Source organism: Drosophila ananassae, chromosome 3L (assembly GCF_017639315.1).
Source record: "Drosophila ananassae strain 14024-0371.13 chromosome 3L, ASM1763931v2, whole genome shotgun sequence".
Lineage (NCBI taxonomy): Eukaryota > Metazoa > Arthropoda > Insecta > Diptera > Drosophilidae > Drosophila > Drosophila ananassae.
Window position 1 is genome coordinate 15,968,050 of NC_057929.1, and position 16,816 is coordinate 15,984,865.

General features: G+C 43.4%; 2 protein-coding genes across 5 annotated transcripts in view; both read left to right on the forward strand.

Annotated features, from left to right (window-relative positions):
- Window positions 1–7,450, forward strand: part of LOC6496442 (semaphorin-2A) — a 31,765-nt gene extending 24,315 nt beyond the window's left edge. For all 4 annotated transcript variants that reach the window (XM_014908343.3, XM_044715693.1, XM_014908345.3 and 1 more), the window contains exons 5-15: window positions 1,808–1,876; window positions 2,743–2,850; window positions 3,078–3,215; window positions 3,291–3,423; window positions 3,550–3,906; window positions 4,485–4,713; window positions 4,846–5,182; window positions 5,241–5,404; window positions 5,464–5,616; window positions 5,702–5,810; window positions 6,260–7,450. In XM_014908343.3, coding sequence (XP_014763829.1) covers window positions 1,808–1,876; window positions 2,743–2,850; window positions 3,078–3,215; window positions 3,291–3,423; window positions 3,550–3,906; window positions 4,485–4,713; window positions 4,846–5,182; window positions 5,241–5,404; window positions 5,464–5,616; window positions 5,702–5,810; window positions 6,260–6,331 — 1,869 coding nt within the window. In that variant the 3' untranslated portion in view covers window positions 6,332–7,450. The remainder of the gene's footprint in view (window positions 1–1,807; window positions 1,877–2,742; window positions 2,851–3,077; window positions 3,216–3,290; window positions 3,424–3,549; window positions 3,907–4,484; window positions 4,714–4,845; window positions 5,183–5,240; window positions 5,405–5,463; window positions 5,617–5,701; window positions 5,811–6,259) is intronic.
- A 1,249-nt stretch (window positions 7,451–8,699) lies between these two features.
- LOC6496443 (cytosol aminopeptidase) lies at window positions 8,700–10,745 on the forward strand. The gene has a single exon (XM_001960885.4). It carries the CDS (start codon window positions 8,956–8,958, stop codon window positions 10,537–10,539), a length of 1,584 nt encoding a protein of 527 aa, XP_001960921.1. The 5' UTR covers window positions 8,700–8,955; the 3' UTR covers window positions 10,540–10,745.
- The last annotated feature ends 6,071 nt before the right edge of the window (window positions 10,746–16,816 follow it).

Consider the following 16,816-nt stretch of genomic DNA (forward strand, 5'->3'; position numbering starts at 1 on the left):
CCATCCCGTCGCCAAAGGTCACCAAAGGGATGCGGCAGGTTGTCCGGGTTCGGGCCACAAATCTAACTGACAGCCGCTGAGGTGGAGATGGGGGAAATGGGTACAAAAAATCGTGAAAAGCTTTTCGGGCGAAAACAACTTTGCTTGCGGCTGGGGCTGGGGCTACTACTGCTGTTGTTGCTACTGCTCTGTGGCATATTGTTAAAAATTCATTATACGCCCCGTTGCCCCGTTGGACCGACAGTGTGTGTATTTTCCATAGTTTCCAAATGGCCGCTAAGCTTCTTGCAGCTTTTTGTGGCCATAAAGCGCCATCTAAACGCTGTCAGCACAATACGCCGGCTTAGCAGCCTTTTAGGCGCACTTCAAATTGCAAAACAACGACGACAGCCACAAATCTTCGATTCCCCAAGCGCGACGCAGTACGACGTGAAAAAAAAATCAAGTTTATTTTAGTTAACCCAAAGGCCCACCGCCACCACCTGACAAAAAAAAGGGCCAACAGCAACAGCAGTAGCGCAAAAAAAAAACATATTTAATATGCACTCTTGTCCGGGCATTATGTTTTTGGACGGTATTCCCCGAACTGGTTCAGTTTTTGGCCTCCAGGACGACGAGGTTTATGCGTTGCCCGAGTATCGGAGCTACATACGCGAACTTGCCACAACATTTGCGAGGCAATTCGATTACAGGAAGTGCTACCCCGCGCGTCTTCTTGGGTTTTGGGCTGTTTATGAATTTATGACTTGCAAAAGTTTGTTTTATGAGCGGGAGACAAGACCGCCGGTACACCTGACCTCCTCATACCTCCTTACCTCACCTTTGCGTAGCCTTGGCATCCCTCCCTTGGCAGGAGGTTTCTACTCCAAGCCCTACAACGCATCTCCGAGCTGAATTGTAAAAGTCTAAGAGGTTATATTTCCTTGTAGCGTGTAGCGTGTTTCGTTCGCCAGTCTGGATACGTCAATATATTTTATGCGGTTAAGTGCGAATACATTCGCCGTGGGCATCATTTGGTTCTGGCCTATACGAAGGGAACAGCACTGTGAGAAAATAAATACTAGAAACTATGGATTATTGATAAAGTATAATATATAATTAAAAGTTATTAAAACTATAAAGTATCTAGCAAGATTAATGTTAAAGTAAGAGTCTTCTTAAGAAACTATTTAATGGTTTTTATGAAGTATTTCTTCAAGTGCACTTGTATGCCTTACTCTCCTCTGGGCTCCCATCTCCTGCACCTGTTCCTCTCCATTCCGCCACCGCTGCTTTATGCGCCAAATGCAAATTCAACTAAATAATACATGATTTTGGTTTTATATGAACGCTCTGCTGCGACTGCCGTGCCTCCCAGGTGGGTGGCCTGTGGGTGGTTTTATGGCTAGGGCTGGCTGGCTGGCTGGCTGGCTCTCTGGGCGGGTGGGCTTTTTGTGACCGCCCGCCCTCTGGGTGGCTGCGAGTGGGAATGGAGGTTGGTGCGTGAAAATATTTCGTGTGTGCCTCGGTAACATTACGTGATTTATAAATTTATTTAGTTGAAAGCATTCTGAAGGTGCCACGGACGGCTGCTGCCTGCTGCCTGCTAGTTGTAGTTTATGCCACATGCTCTTGCCCCCACCTCCCCATATGCAATATACAATTTCTGTGCTCGCTTTTTTGAGTAAATTGAATTTTTGAATTGATAGAGCCCGCAGCACGTGAGCTTTTAACCTAATGGTTAATGGCAGGAATCGCCAAGTAAACTAGACTCAATCCGCTCCATATTTGGCTAATTTATCTTTTGGGAAACCTCGTTTCGTTGCAGCGGGATCTGATCAACCTGGAGCCGACACGCGATGATGTGGTTAGCTGTGTTTCCAAGGGAAAAAGTCAGGTGAGTGAAAAACTAATTATCGAAAATGCCATCCGAAAACGCATAACTCGACATGTCCTTGGAAAGAATAAAGTTTTATTGTTCTCTCTCCTTCAAGGGATAAGAAATATTTTATATTGAATTATTGTACCTGTGCTTTGAAAATTTGTCCAACTTTTAAGTCATATATATATATATATTAGAAATAAATCAGATCCCTGCGGAGGTATTTCAGTAACTCGATTGCAGTTTAAAGCCAAGGAAATCCCATCGACTGGCAATGTGGAAGACGCTTCTGTTGCAACTCGTTTATAATGTGACAGCAAATCCTTTCATTCGAAATCAATTTCAAGTTATTCGTGGCAGGAGCAGGTTTCCCCCAAGCACAGGGGCACATACAGCAGCATGTTGCATGTTGCGAGGGCTGCCTGGCACTCTGGACTCTGGTGCTGGTGCTGGTGCTGGTGCTGGTGGTGGAGGATACCCACATGGGTATCCTGCTTAAGTCATCATAAAGCTGCTTGTGTGCCACTGGCGCTGCTACTCGTTGTAATTTTTGTTGCTCCTGCAATGGCTCCTGCAACGGCTCCTGCTGCCTTTGCTGAACAGCAAGTCGCGTTGCATTGTTGCCAATTGATTTAGCTTCGGCAGCCACGCGTGCTATTGCAATTTGTCCACATTTCTGCCACAAATTTGCTGCCGCATTACGGAGCACAGTCGCAATAATTTCGATATCGTTGCGATTGGGTGCCAAAACAGATGATGCCGTGGCACAATAAATTGAAAAACCCCATTCGCCACACCCCACAACATTGTCGAACTAACTGCCCTCCGCTTTTTTGTGTTCCATATTATGTGTCCTCTATAATCGATAATGTATCTTGCAGGTCTTCGATTGCAAGAACCATGTGCGTGTCATTCAGTCAATGGATCAGGGCGATAGGCTCTATGTGTGCGGCACCAACGCCCACAACCCCAAGGATTATGTTATCTATGTAAGTCGCCCAGATTGGGAAGCCATACGTCATACACCATTCATACACCATGCTGCCATGAAAAGATGCCCGCCGACAGTTGACTTTAGATGGCAATCAACAGTTGCTCACTCAGCCTTTGACATCCATTCCCCAGATAAAGCAACTAAACTAAAGTCAACCCCAGCAGGCAGTCTGTGCAGTGTGTGCCCGTGCCCCTCGCATTTATTATTTTTCCCTCCTTTCAGGCCAATTTGACCCACCTGCCGCGCTCCGAGTATGTGATTGGCGTCGGCCAGGGCATTGCCAAGTGCCCCTACGATCCCCTGGACAACTCAACCGCGATTTATGTGGAGAGCGGCAATCCGGGCGGCCTGCCTGGTCTGGTAAGCAAATAGCCCCCATAAACTAGTAAACTTTCTCTCCGAAACTAACTGCGGGCGTAAATAACTTTTATCCAGTACTCGGGCACCAATGCGGAGTTCACCAAGGCGGACACGGTCATCTTCCGTACTGATCTCTATAACACTTCGGCTAAACGCTTGGAATATAAATTCAAGAGGACTCTCAAGTACGACTCCAAGTGGTTGGACAGTAAGTATGAAACAATTATAGTTAAGAATGCAATTTAAAACTTTTTGATAAACATTTTCCTAAGCTTAAGGATAAGTATAAGTCAAGAGGATGTCCTTTAACATAATTCTTAACTATTACTTGCAGAACCGAACTTTGTTGGATCCTTTGACATTGGCGAGTATGTGTACTTCTTCTTCCGTGAAACCGCCGTGGAGTACATCAACTGTGGCAAGGCCGTCTACTCACGCATCGCCCGGGTGTGCAAGAAGGATGTCGGTGGCAAGAATCTATTGGCCCACAACTGGGCGACATACCTCAAGGCCCGACTTAACTGCAGCATCTCCGGCGAATTTCCGTTCTACTTCAACGAGATTCAGTCCGTTTACCAGCTGCCCTCCGACAAGAGCCGCTTCTACGCCACCTTCACGACGAGCACTAATGGCCTGATTGGATCTGCCGTATGCAGTTTCCACATTAACGAGATTCAGGCTGCCTTCAATGGTAAGCTGCATCTGCATCTGAATCTGCATCGCGTTGACGTGCAATTTTCTCGCTTGTCCACTAGATAGCTAGCTGGTCGCAACCTCTCAATTGGATTGGCTTTAGAGAATGGGAAATGGGCAATGGGGATCGGGATCGGGGATTCTCCAATGGCACATGCAACTTATTGGCAAATTTTATTTGCCATCTACACGTTTGTTTTATTCCGAGGGAAATCCGTTCGAGAGCTCTCCCTCCTAGTCCTGGTCTTTGTCGAGTGTGTTTTGTAATTTCAGTTGAGTTCGATTCGTTTCCCTTTTTTGTTGCCGTGCGCAACATAAATCGCATTAGAAAATCCATTTGAATGGATTATTGCCACACTCGTACCCCCACACACACACACACACCCATCCCGATCCATTCATACTGGCATAGATTTTTGTTCCAGTATCCCCCCATCGCTTGACAGCTTAGAGGAGAGCCAGCTGACACCTTTGGTCGTAGATTTAAATCTTCAATTGCAACTCAATATCAGCTTGATACATTTTTCCCCCATTTCGTATTTATTTTACCTTTTTTTTTGTCGTCCTCGCCCGCAGGTAAATTCAAGGAGCAATCTTCATCGAATTCCGCGTGGTTGCCAGTGCTGAACTCGCGCGTGCCGGAGCCCCGGCCGGGTACATGTGTCAACGATACATCAAATCTGCCCGATACTGTGCTGAATTTCATCAGATCCCATCCACTTATGGACAAAGCCGTAAATCACGAGCACAACAATCCAGTCTATTATAAGAGGGATTTGGTCTTTACCAAGCTCGTCGTTGACAAGTGAGTTTTAAATGAAAACAAAATAAATATTCTTCAAATGCAGGTGTTCCAGGTGTTCTCTCTATTGCAAAGAAATAAGTTTTGATTTCTCTCCATTGACCTAAACACACTTATTTTTTATTTATTTGCCAGAATCCGCATTGACATCCTCAACCAGGAATACATTGTTTACTATGTGGGCACCAATCTGGGTCGCATTTACAAAATCGTGCAGTACTACCGCAACGGCGAGTCCTTGTCCAAGCTGCTGGACATCTTTGAGGTGGCTCCGAATGAGGCCATCCAGGTGATGGAAATCAGCCAGACACGTAAGAGCCTCTACATTGGCACCGATCATCGCATCAAGCAAATCGACCTGGCCATGTGCAATCGTCGTTACGACAACTGCTTCCGCTGCGTCCGTGATCCGTACTGCGGCTGGGACAAGGAGGCCAACACGTGCCGGCCATACGAGCTGGACCTATTGCAGGTCAGTAGAGTTTATACTTTTATATTTCAGTTTGAGACAAAGCTTCATTTTTAAACAGGATGTGGCTAACGAGACCAGCGACATTTGCGATTCGAGCGTCTTGAAAAAGAAGATTGTCGTGACCTACGGACAGAGTGTTCATCTGGGTTGCTTTGTTAAGATTCCGGAAGTTCTTAAGAACGAGCAGGTGACTTGGTATCACCACTCCAAGGACAAGGGACGGTAAGTGATGATTTGAATTGATTTTAAAAAGTATGAACTACAGCAGGTTTAAATCATAGCTACGAGATTCGTTATTCGCCAACCAAGTACATTGAGACGACGGAGCGTGGCCTGGTTGTGGTTTCCGTGAACGAAGCCGATGGCGGTCGCTACGATTGTCACTTGGGTGGGTCGCTCTTGTGCAGCTACAACATCACCGTGGATGCCCACAGGTAAGATAGAGAATCAATTAACCTAAAAAGGTAATTATGAAATGGGTTTAATAATTCCAATCCATTTTGGTTAATTTTGAAACAGATGCACTCCGCCAAACAAGAGCAATGACTATCAGAAAATCTACTCGGACTGGTGCCACGAGTTCGAGAAGTACAAAACTGCCATGAAGTCCTGGGAAAAGAAGCAAGCGGTAAGTGATAATGAGAAAGACCAACCAACCCCCAGTGGCAGGCGGCCTTTGTCATAAAACGTGGGTGGGTGGGTGTATGGGTGGATGATGGGTTGTTGGTGGTGCGAAGGCAGACACCATACACCGCATAAACGATTTTGTTGGCAATTATTTTAATAGCCTTCGAGCCGGGCGGCTGTCCAAACTGACACCGCAACGTCAAATCAAAGGGAAAATAATAATAAAAACGGTGTAAGGTAGTTAAGTTGTCATTATCCAGACACCCCACCTGTGGTGTGACCCAAATGCAAGGTAATTGCTCCTTGGGGGTGGGAGATGCAATGGAAATGTAATTAAAATGCAATCACTTACGGCGGGCTTACAGTCCAGCTTATATCCTCCTCACCTTCCTCCACATATTACTAATTGAATGTACCTTGCGTTATTGTTTTTTACTTGGACTTCAATAGCAATGCTCGACCCGGCAGAACTTCAGCAGCAATCAGCATCCAAATGAGATTTTCCGCAAGCCCAATGTCTGATACCACGAACAGAGTTTCGCTTTCAACATGCCGTCACCATCGTCATCGTCATCGTCCAATCCGTTTTAGTAAATCGAATGCGAAGAACAGATACAATGCCAACGCACAACAGAAGCCCAACGGGCCAGGAAAAGAACGGACAAACATCATTATATCATCATTATATTATCATCGACATCATCATAGATATACTTTCTTCAGAAATGAACAGAAAACCAGAAAACTCTTCCTAAAGGATTACGCATTTACGGAGGCATTTACAATGCATTCATCAATTTAGACTTAGACTATAGGGTATTATCTCACGACACAGCTCCTCCCATATGGTGCATTTCATCTTGATTCGATTTAAATAAAGATATACATACTTACTATAGATACGCCACCACAACCCATAGCTAGCTACGACAATTGAACATTTTGAAATCCATGTAAACTGCCGCAGAACGCACATTCATATCGTTATTCGAACCTAGACTCGATTTAGTTTCAATATAACACTCTACATAAGAATAATCAATCTTTGAACTTAAAGGCAACCTTAATGTAATCGAAGAAGCAATGTGATGTTAAGTTTTGATAAATTTATTAACAGCCTAACTACATACATACATACATACATACATAATCGCGATGACCACAGTATAAATGTACCATAAACGATCTATATATCAAGTTGTACACATTATTCAATGCATTTGAAGCTGGACATTAAATCGAATACAATACTAACCTATGGGAACTATCCTTAGATAAACCTCAATCACAAGCAATACTCGCCTAACGTGCATCGACATATTTAACTCGAATCGGTCCATAGCTTATATACATAAAATATATGTCATAATAGCTACGAATTGAACTAAGCGTTAGTTCAGCGTTAATCTCTGTGTGTGTGTACTTCCAAGCCAGTGTTCACTGTCCTATTCCTTTCCATCTTGCCGATCAGAACAATTGAATATTACGGAATGTGTAATTCGATTATCATTTTTAGTGTCTTGCACTTTCTTCAGACTTAATGTACTTAAGGTAATTTGCAAAATCTTTAGTTCTTAAGCGTTTAGTTATAATTAAGTGAGAAAAGAAATCTTTTAATAAAAAAAAATTATCAAAAAAAAAGAGGGTTTATTACTTGTTATGGCTTTAGTTTAAATCCTTTTTGCCTTGCAGCTAAAATATTCGGGCAAACTATTACTAGTGGACCTGGAATCAGGTGTCAGAAATTGTGTCCAAATAGTAATCTTCAAATACGGAATAATTTCATTTTCATTTGATACTGCGCTTATCTGTGAACACATTGCATAATTCCAACTGAGTGCGCAAAGACAAATGTTAATTTTAAATCAAATACTTTGAACTATTCAACTTGGGCAAATATTTTATAACACAGCCCAGGAACCGAGACCGGACAACGGACAACGAACATCGAACAAAGTTGGCCACCCTTCTGTGTGTGTGCCAGGATGTAGAGGCAAAGTTTGTCGTGTCCTTTCGGCCAGGTCAAGCGCAAAGGCGAGAAATAACCAAATTGGAAATTTGGTTTTCGGGTTGCCCAGTCAGTTTCGGGTCTGTGTGTGATCCGACCCTTCGGTTCACCTTGCTCGAAAATCCAAAAGGCAAACATTTGTGTGTTTGCCTGTGTCTGCGGGGGAAAGATTTGCATATTTCTGCGCTCGGGCGACATTAAATTGAATTCCATATTCAAATAGAAACGAGAGATAAGCACGAGCATACTTTCCAATTATAGATTGTCTATCCCGCAGACAAATAGAATTAAAGTGCAACATTTTTGCATAATAAGTCCTCTGGATGGTCTGCCTGGCTGCCTCCGGAACAGTCAGTGACGCTGGCTGGAACAGCCGCTGCCAGTTCTCACCTTAATTAGTTATGCAACACCAAAAATTAAGCTTAATTAGCGTTGACTCACTGGTTTGGAAAATTAATTATTTCCACTCGCCGTTATTATTATAGCTGTGCACTTGGCCGGAGAAGCAGGGCCCGGCCAGCTTCCGGACCCGCTTGTTGACTATTTAATTGAAATTCATACGATTTTTTTCCGGAATCCGGAATCCGGATCCTCCGCTTTTGTCATTATTATTTACATAGCGCACCACCAGACGTCGGTGGAGGAGAGTCTGGTCCTTGACAGCCCGGAGCTTTGTCTAAATTTTCTGTGGAAATTGCTCTAAAAATGCATTTGTAAAAGTAATTAGCTTAATAAATATCTACATATATAGTTAATTAGGTCATTAAGTAAATGTCATAAAATGCTTGACTTCTAAAAAACTCCACAGCCTACTTAGAGGTTACAAAAAAATATAGTTTGAAACATAAAATCCAAATATCCCAATCAAGCAATCCATGAAACCCATTTTTGGAGCTGTCAGAACCATGCCCCTAGGCCCAGCCCGAGCTTAGTTCATTTTACTGTAGAATGTCGCACAAGCCACAGATGAGCTGGCAATAGAAATACAAAACAAAATTTTAAGTATTTATTAAAAGTTATTCCTTTTCAAAAGCAACACGCGTTAAAAACCAAATTTGCTGTGTTACCGGTGTTAAGTGTCAACCGAGTAATTATTTCATTGCGACATCGTTTTTTTTTGTGACGCGCGAAATCGGGAATGCCGTCCTACAAGGATATTCACTTGATGCGTGCCGGTTTCCGGCTGGCGGCCAAGAATGGAAGCTACCGCGCCGTAGCCTCCCCAACGCTGCGTGGCTATGCCACCAAATGCAAGAACCCCAAGGGCGTGGTCGTTGGAATCTATGCCAAGGAAGGAGACAAATCTCTCAAGACTACTAGCGGTGCAGTTCAGTTGGACGACGAGCTGGGCGGCAAGCTGATGACCCTGATCCGGGAGCGTGGCATGAACGGCAAGGCCGGAAAGGGGCTGCTGTTCAGCGGATTCGAGGGCGAGTACAGCACCGTAGCCGTTGTTGGTGTTGGACCACAGGGAGCTTCCTACAACGAGAACGAAGAGCTGGACGAGGGCATGGAGAATGTGCGCATTGCTGCTGGAACCGGCGCACGTGCCCTCCAGCTCCAGGGCATGTACGAAGTGCACGTCGACGCCATGGACTACCCGGAGCAGGCGGCCGAGGGCGCTGCCCTGGCCGTGTGGCGCTACAACGCCAATAAGCGCAAGAAGAACCGCACCCACACCCCCAAGCTGGACATGTACGGCAAGGGCGATCGCGACGCCTGGGTGCGGGGTCTGTTCAAGGCAGAGTCCCAGAATCTGGCGCGCCGTCTGTCCGACACTCCGGCCAACATGATGACCCCCTCCATCTTCGCCCAGGCCGCCGTTGACGCCCTCTGCCCTTGCGGTGTCACCGTAGAGGTCCGGTCTATGGACTGGATCGAGGACATGAACCTAAACTCCTTCCTGATGATTGCCAAGGGATCCTGCGAGCCGCCCCTGCTGCTGGAGTGCAGCTACTGCGGTACCGCGCCCGAGGATCGCCCCATACTCATGCTGGGCCAGGGCCTGACCTTCCACAGCGGCGGTCTGTGCCTGAAGCCAAAGAAGGGTATGGATAAGTACCGTGGTGCCATGGCCGGAGCCGCTGTCTGCGTGGGAGTGCTCCGCGCAGCTGCCGCCCTGTCCTTGCCTTTGAACATCACGGCCGTAATGCCGCTATGCGAACACATGCCCTCCGGCATGGCCGTCAAGTGCGGCGATGTGGTGACCCTTCTGAATGGTACCACTATGGGCATCAAGAACGTGGGCAACGCTCCGGTCGTCCAGCTGGCCGATCCTCTCCTGTATGCCCAGGCCACATTCAAGCCACGTCTCGTCGTCGACATCGGCACCGTGGCCATGGGCGTGAACTACGCCGTGGGCGGTGGAGCCAGCGGTCTGTGGACTACCTCGAAGTCCGTTTGGCAGAACTTCCGCAAGGCAGGCGGCCTGACTGGCGACCGCATCTGGCGCTTCCCGCTGTTCAAGTACTACAAGCAGATCGTGAACAACAATATCACCTATGACCTCTGCAATACCGGAAGAGGTCGTGCTAGTTCCTGCCTAGCTGCTGCTATCCTGCACTCTCTGGTGCCCTGCGTGGACTGGGCTCATTTGGATATTCGCGGCACCGGATTGACCACCAAGGTTAATACTCGACCCTACCTACTGAAGGACTCGATGACCGGCCGGCCAACACGTACAGTCATTCAATTCATGTACCAGATGGCTTGCACCCAGTAACCAGAAGTAGTGTAAGATCAGGGTTTTCCGGTTTGGATCCCATGTATTCCAGAATTTAGGTATTTTTTTTTCGGTACGATGTTTAAACTGTTTAATGGCAGTGTGAGGCTCTAATAGAAGGTTTAGTTGATGTGCACACGCAGTAATAATTTTAACTATTAATAATTGTTATTTGGAAAAATGAGTAAATAAATTTGTAATTTCGATACCAAATATATTAATACTTTTGGGGGAAACTCGCTCAATCAGGCATACTTTGGCCAATAAATACATCGGCCTGAGACTGAGTAATCCTACACCAAGTGGCAACTCACCTGGCAAATCGGAATTTGATTTCCAATCGAATGCAGCCCTCGTATAAATAAGTCCTGATTTACCAGCTCGATTGAGTTGGCAGTGGCGGTGCGGATTTTGGGTCTTTGATGTGCGATGTGATTATGTTGACTATAAAATATTTACCTTTTGGCTAGAGTGACGGGAGAAATTGCTTTGAAGTCAGAGGTCGGGTGCCAATCAATGGAATTTGGCAAATGGCATTATGAGGCCGACTTGATTGTCCCTCCATAACATATATGTAGTATACCTGGCTTCGAAGTTCTCTTGGCAATCCTTGCAAGCATTTATACGCCAGAACGTTACGGCTAATTACAAACGGAGCACGAAATGGCAAATGTCTCTCTCAATATTTAATTGGTCCCTGCCAGGCTCAGAGGTTCAGCTGCTACTAAGGCACTCGGAAAAAATTATACCCAAAATATTAATATTTGAAAAGAAATTGTAAAACTTTGTATCTTCAGAGCTGTAATGGTAAAAGTATAAATTATTCTGCAAGTTTATAGTTTCTAATATTTAATTCAAAGAAAAATATTTACTTTGCACCTGGTACTTTCGAGTGCAACTGACTGGGACCACCTCGGGTTTAAGCCAGGTGGAATATGAGCAGCATTTGACTGCAAGCCATGTAACTGCAGTTGGCAAATGTTGGTAAACGTTGCCTGTGTGCTTCGGGTTTTGGTTTGTTTGCGGGTGTTTGGCCAGTCAAATTTAATTTTGCCTTCGAATGCCAAATGGCATACTTCTCGATTATATATTATACAAACAGCCTCCGGATGCCTCGGGTCCGGACCCTTTACACTGCACTTAACGCACACACTCGCATCCGACTAGCTGGGCACAATACTCTGCTATTTGCTTAAAGATTTTCCACCTACTTGCCCCTCAATGGCCTCCTGCAGCCATTTGTTACCTTGATTAGCTAATGCTAATTTGGGGATTTGCAATTTCCTCTGCTTGTTTATTTATGCTTCGGTTTCCATTTGAAGTGCTGATTGTAAACTGAACTGTTCGACCCGAAGAACGAATCAAAATTCATAGCCCATTTATATATTTTTGTGAGAAGTGATTGCCAATTCATTTTACATTGAGTTTTCCCTTCAGAGAAATTATAAGGACCCTTGTATTATAAATTTATAGAAAGGAGGCGATTTTCCTGAGAATGATAAAGACAATGGACATCCATTAAAAATCTTTCCCAATATCTATTCGATTTTGAAGCGAATTACCTTAAATGCATAGAGAATAAAGAAAACTTCAAATGAAAAATGGAGGTACTCGCTTCCCTAATAACAAAATTGTTCACCTTTTCTTGATAGGATGAAAATTGGCTAAGATATGGCTCACATCTCAAATCTCACCATTTTATAGGGGAGCCCCTTAAAAAAATTGGAAAAATTTCAAAACGATTTTAAGACAATACTTTAAATGTAAACTGGAGGTATTCGCTTCCTTGATAACAAAATGGTTTACTTTTCCTTGATCGGATGTAAATTGGCTGAGATATGGCTACCGGAAGGGGACAAACCCGGAAACCATGGAAATCTCATTTTATAGGGGAGCCCCTTACAAAAATTGGAAAAATTTCAAAACGATTTTAAGACAATACTTTAGATGTAAACCGGAGGTACTCGCTTTCTTGATAACAAAATGGTTCACTTTTCCTTGATCGGATGTAAATTGGCTGAGATATGGCTACCGGAAGGGGACAAGCCCCGAAAGAGTGGAAATCTCATCATTTTATAGGGGAGCCCCTTGAAAAAATTGGACAAATTTCAAAACGATTTTAAGACAATATTTTGAAAGTTAACTTTAGGTACTCGCTTCCCTGATAACAAAATGGTTCACTTTTTGAAAAATTTCGATAAATTTCAAAACGATTTTAAGACAATACCTTTAACGTAAACCTGAGGTCTTCGCTATAATAATTGCATTGGAAGAATTGTTTTGAATGAGGGATGGCGCCACCCAGTTCGCTGAAGACAAAATGGTACCCTATTCCCTTATCGGAGCTATGGCTATCGGACGGGGAACAACACCCCGGAGTTGTAAAAAAAATAGAATTTTTCTGGAGGGTCCCCTTTAAAATTACTGAAAAAGGCATTGGAACTCATATAGGGCCTTACGTAATGGTTATATCTTTGCCAATACTCATCCGATTCTTAAGAGAATACCTAAAATATAAAAAACAAATAAATAATAAATTAACCTAAATACCTTAAAATTTTTTTAAAATCAATTTGCCCTATTACCAAATTTTGTTAAATTAGTCGTTTGCTTTTAGCTGATAACCCTTTATGAGCCCTTTTCAGTTAAATTTAAGCACTTATTAGAGGACATTCCTTTTTTTAACTGCCCATATTAAAACGGAGAACTCCCAGATGTCCCAACTCAAATGCTTGATCCCCAAATTGCCCTTTTCTGAACCCATTGACATTGGCCATTACCAGGAACAAGAAAAAAATTAAAAAACATAAACGTCTCATTTGAACACAAAATGGCAATTTGCTCAAGACAACACAGAAAAGGCTGCCCCAACCAGATGCAGGGGCTCATTTGGGGGTTAAGAGGGTGGTCGAGACGGGTAGAGGTCCCGACTTGGACACGGACTAAGGAAATGCACGGATTTTATTGCTTATTTGTTAAATGGCTCGAAAAAGTTAATCAAGCGTGATTTTGATACGCCCCAGAGATAACGAATTAGCCTAGGTGGTAGGTGGTCGGTGGTAGAGGGATCTTGGGGGAATATCTTCCTTGCATACATATGCAAGTAGCTGTATTATTGCCAATGTTTGTCTGTGTGTGTGTGTGTGTGTGTTCTGCCATTGTTTTTATTGGTAATTTGGGAAAAAACTTCCAAAAAATTTCGTTGTTTGACTTTTAAAAACATAAAAATGCCTGAACCTCAGCCACTGAGCTTCAGACATATCGTCAGCGACACCTGGCGTTTGACGTTTTATGAATTAATAAAGAAGCCAGGTCGGTTCGAAGTCCCACAAGCTCGGCATCCACTTTCTTACACAGAGAAAAAATGGATTAATACTAATTAACACTCAAACTAGGACTAGAAATAGCCAATGGGGTCAACATTATGAGAGCTATTCAGTAGAAAATGTTTGGAAAACGACTTCTTTATATTTAAAAGCATATATTATGAAGCTTTATTAAGTGAAGTTTAAAGTCTTATCCTCTAAGAGAAGACCAATTGACCTTATTTTTTTCTGTGCACCGAATCCCAGGCATAATGCGAGTTTGGGATAAGAAGAGCGGATAACACAAGCCGTCTTGTAGCTTATTAAACGTATTTTTACAGCATGCTTTACAAGAATTCTCACTTTATATGCAAACATGTGAAACACTATAAACAAAAGACCCCAATTTGCAGGCACACATACGCACTGTTGCCCCCACGCACACACACACACACACAGCTGCCACACAGTTGGGGGAAAAATTCGCTTTCTATTAAATTTTACAGTAAACTGAATTTACACCCGCTCATGGAAGGCAAAAAAAAAACAACAATTTGGAGGTGTGGGCATAAGGGAGGTTGCTTGGAAATGTGGAAAAGGAAAAGCAGCAGCACTTTTCTCATATAAACACAAAATTGCAGAAAATGGCGACACCTGCTGTTGCAAATTAGAAAAATAAGATGTTTCATAAAAATGAAATGTCAGTTTTTGGGGGAGCTAAAAAGGAAGAAAACAAGCAAGACTTCAGGGCACAGCAGGAGTGGCAACAAAAATGGAAAAATAACAACAACAGGTGCCAGAAAATGAAAAGCCCACAGAAATGTCCTCTATTCAAATACAGCACTTGGAAAAAATATTGTGTTATTTTTAAGCCAGCTTATACTTTAGATGTAGATGATTAGGTAGATGTTAGATATTCTGTTGGTGTACTTGATAAAGTATGTAAATATTTAAAAAAATCAGAACTGTTATGTATGTTAGAACCCCTCGACAAGGTAACACATCTCTTATCGAACATTTCAGCTCATAGCGATTGGGCCCAAAAGTCATTTAAAGTTTGCTTAAGAGTTCGATATTGCAACTCAGGAAGAAAAAGCTGGGAAATCAGCAGCAGGAGTAGCAGTAAACAAACACAGAGCAAAAGGAAACAAATCTAATAAAATCAGCAGATGATGGTCATTAGACCGAAAAGTAATTTCATTTATTCGCAAACTCGATTTGTTGCTTTGTAGCGCGAAGTGCGCACGAGTGCGGCTCCTGTTTCAGTTGCCTTTACTGTCCAAGGACCTTGGCTGGAGTATCCTGCAATGGCCGAGATAAAGGTCAGGGGTTCCCAGGGTTTGAGGGGTCACTTGGGGTGGCAGTGTAGGACTTTTTCAGAGGAGTGAGAAGAGCTAAGCAAGGCAAATCAAAGCAGCGAAGCGTTCAACCAGCGTCGCGCATAAAAACCAAAAAGAAGCACCAACAAACAGAAAAAAAAAGAAAAACAAACAATGGCTGCAGCCAGAGCAGACAAAGTGAAAAATCACACGTACACTCAAAGAAATTTATAGTATACATTTTCTATAATAATTCTTAAAATAAACACAACAAATTTAGCTATTTCAGTGCCTATAGTGCCTTAATTTCTCCTTTGTTCTGAGTTTATAGTATTTTAAAATGTTGCTAAAAATCTTTTCTCTCTGTGCAAGAGGAGGCAAAACAAAGGGGAGCTTTTTGGCAATAACGAAATGTGCTGCGTCCTTATAGATTTCTTAAACAAATTCCGAAGATGCGTCGTTAAAATTTCGCCGCCACTAAAAGCACAAACGGATTAGGAAGCCCATCAAGCGCCGAGGATGCTGCAAGGAGTGCCTTACCTTTGGGGTCATAAAACTGTTTTGGGGCTCACACAGATACACTCACACACACACACACATACTGACTGGTAGCCAGCGAAAGACTTACCTGTAATAATGGTGAAACAATAAAATGGCTGGCGGAAAAGTTTTTCGCTTCGAAATTTCAATGGCAAAATCAAATGGACAAAATGTAAATGAAAATGCTTTTAAAATGAAATTTACCGTTACCCAAGCGCTTCATTGTTGCGCAGTATGGACCATACTGTCTATCTCCCTCTGACTTTGGTCCTTTAGCAACACCGAGTCCTCGTCCTCGTCCTCATCCCGCCCAAGCGCAAAGGAATGGCATTCGGTGCGGCACCTAAACGGAAATGAAATTAAGCACAAAATGTGCCATTTGCCAGCTGGCAGTTGTTGTTACTCTTGCCTCTGTTTCAGTTTTTGGCCATTACTTTCGCCCGGGCAGGAGTAATTGAAAATTTGGTAGGAGCCGGAGTCCTTCCTCTTCTCTAGCCGGAGGTAGAGATCTCTATGTTTGCATTTGCAGGTTGGAGTTTTAGGCCAAGTCTATTGTTTTCCAATGGGATCATTTGGCCAGGATTCATAAATCTGTTTGGCAAGCCTTTTGTCCAAAAAGTCGTCCCCCAAACAGAAAATATTGGCAAATCCGATCATTGGAAATTGGTCTAATAAGGACATTCTTTGAATTTTTGTGTAAAGTATAAATCATGTTATGTATTTTGGCTTTTGAGGCATGATTTCCAAAGGAAATAGTTGGAAAAGCTTATAGAAATAAATTTATTTCTGGTAAAGGGCATGTTATCCCTTTTATTCACTTGTTTAATAACTTAAGGAAAATTATTGGCAGTTCGAAAAAAAAAAAATGGCTCTGGTTTATAGTAACACTTTTCACTTTCGCCTCTTGAAACTCTTTCGTCCGAGTATCTGTTACATTTCGCACTTTCAGTTATTGCGGCACTCAGGTTGATGTGGCAGGTCGGTTGCCAGCATGATCACTCAAAGGCCAGCCACGTCCAGGCCCTCGACACGACTGGGGAGTTCCCTGAGCGATGTTCATACATCTCCAGGCATATGGTACTTCATAATTTTGATGGTCTAACGAAAAAGTTT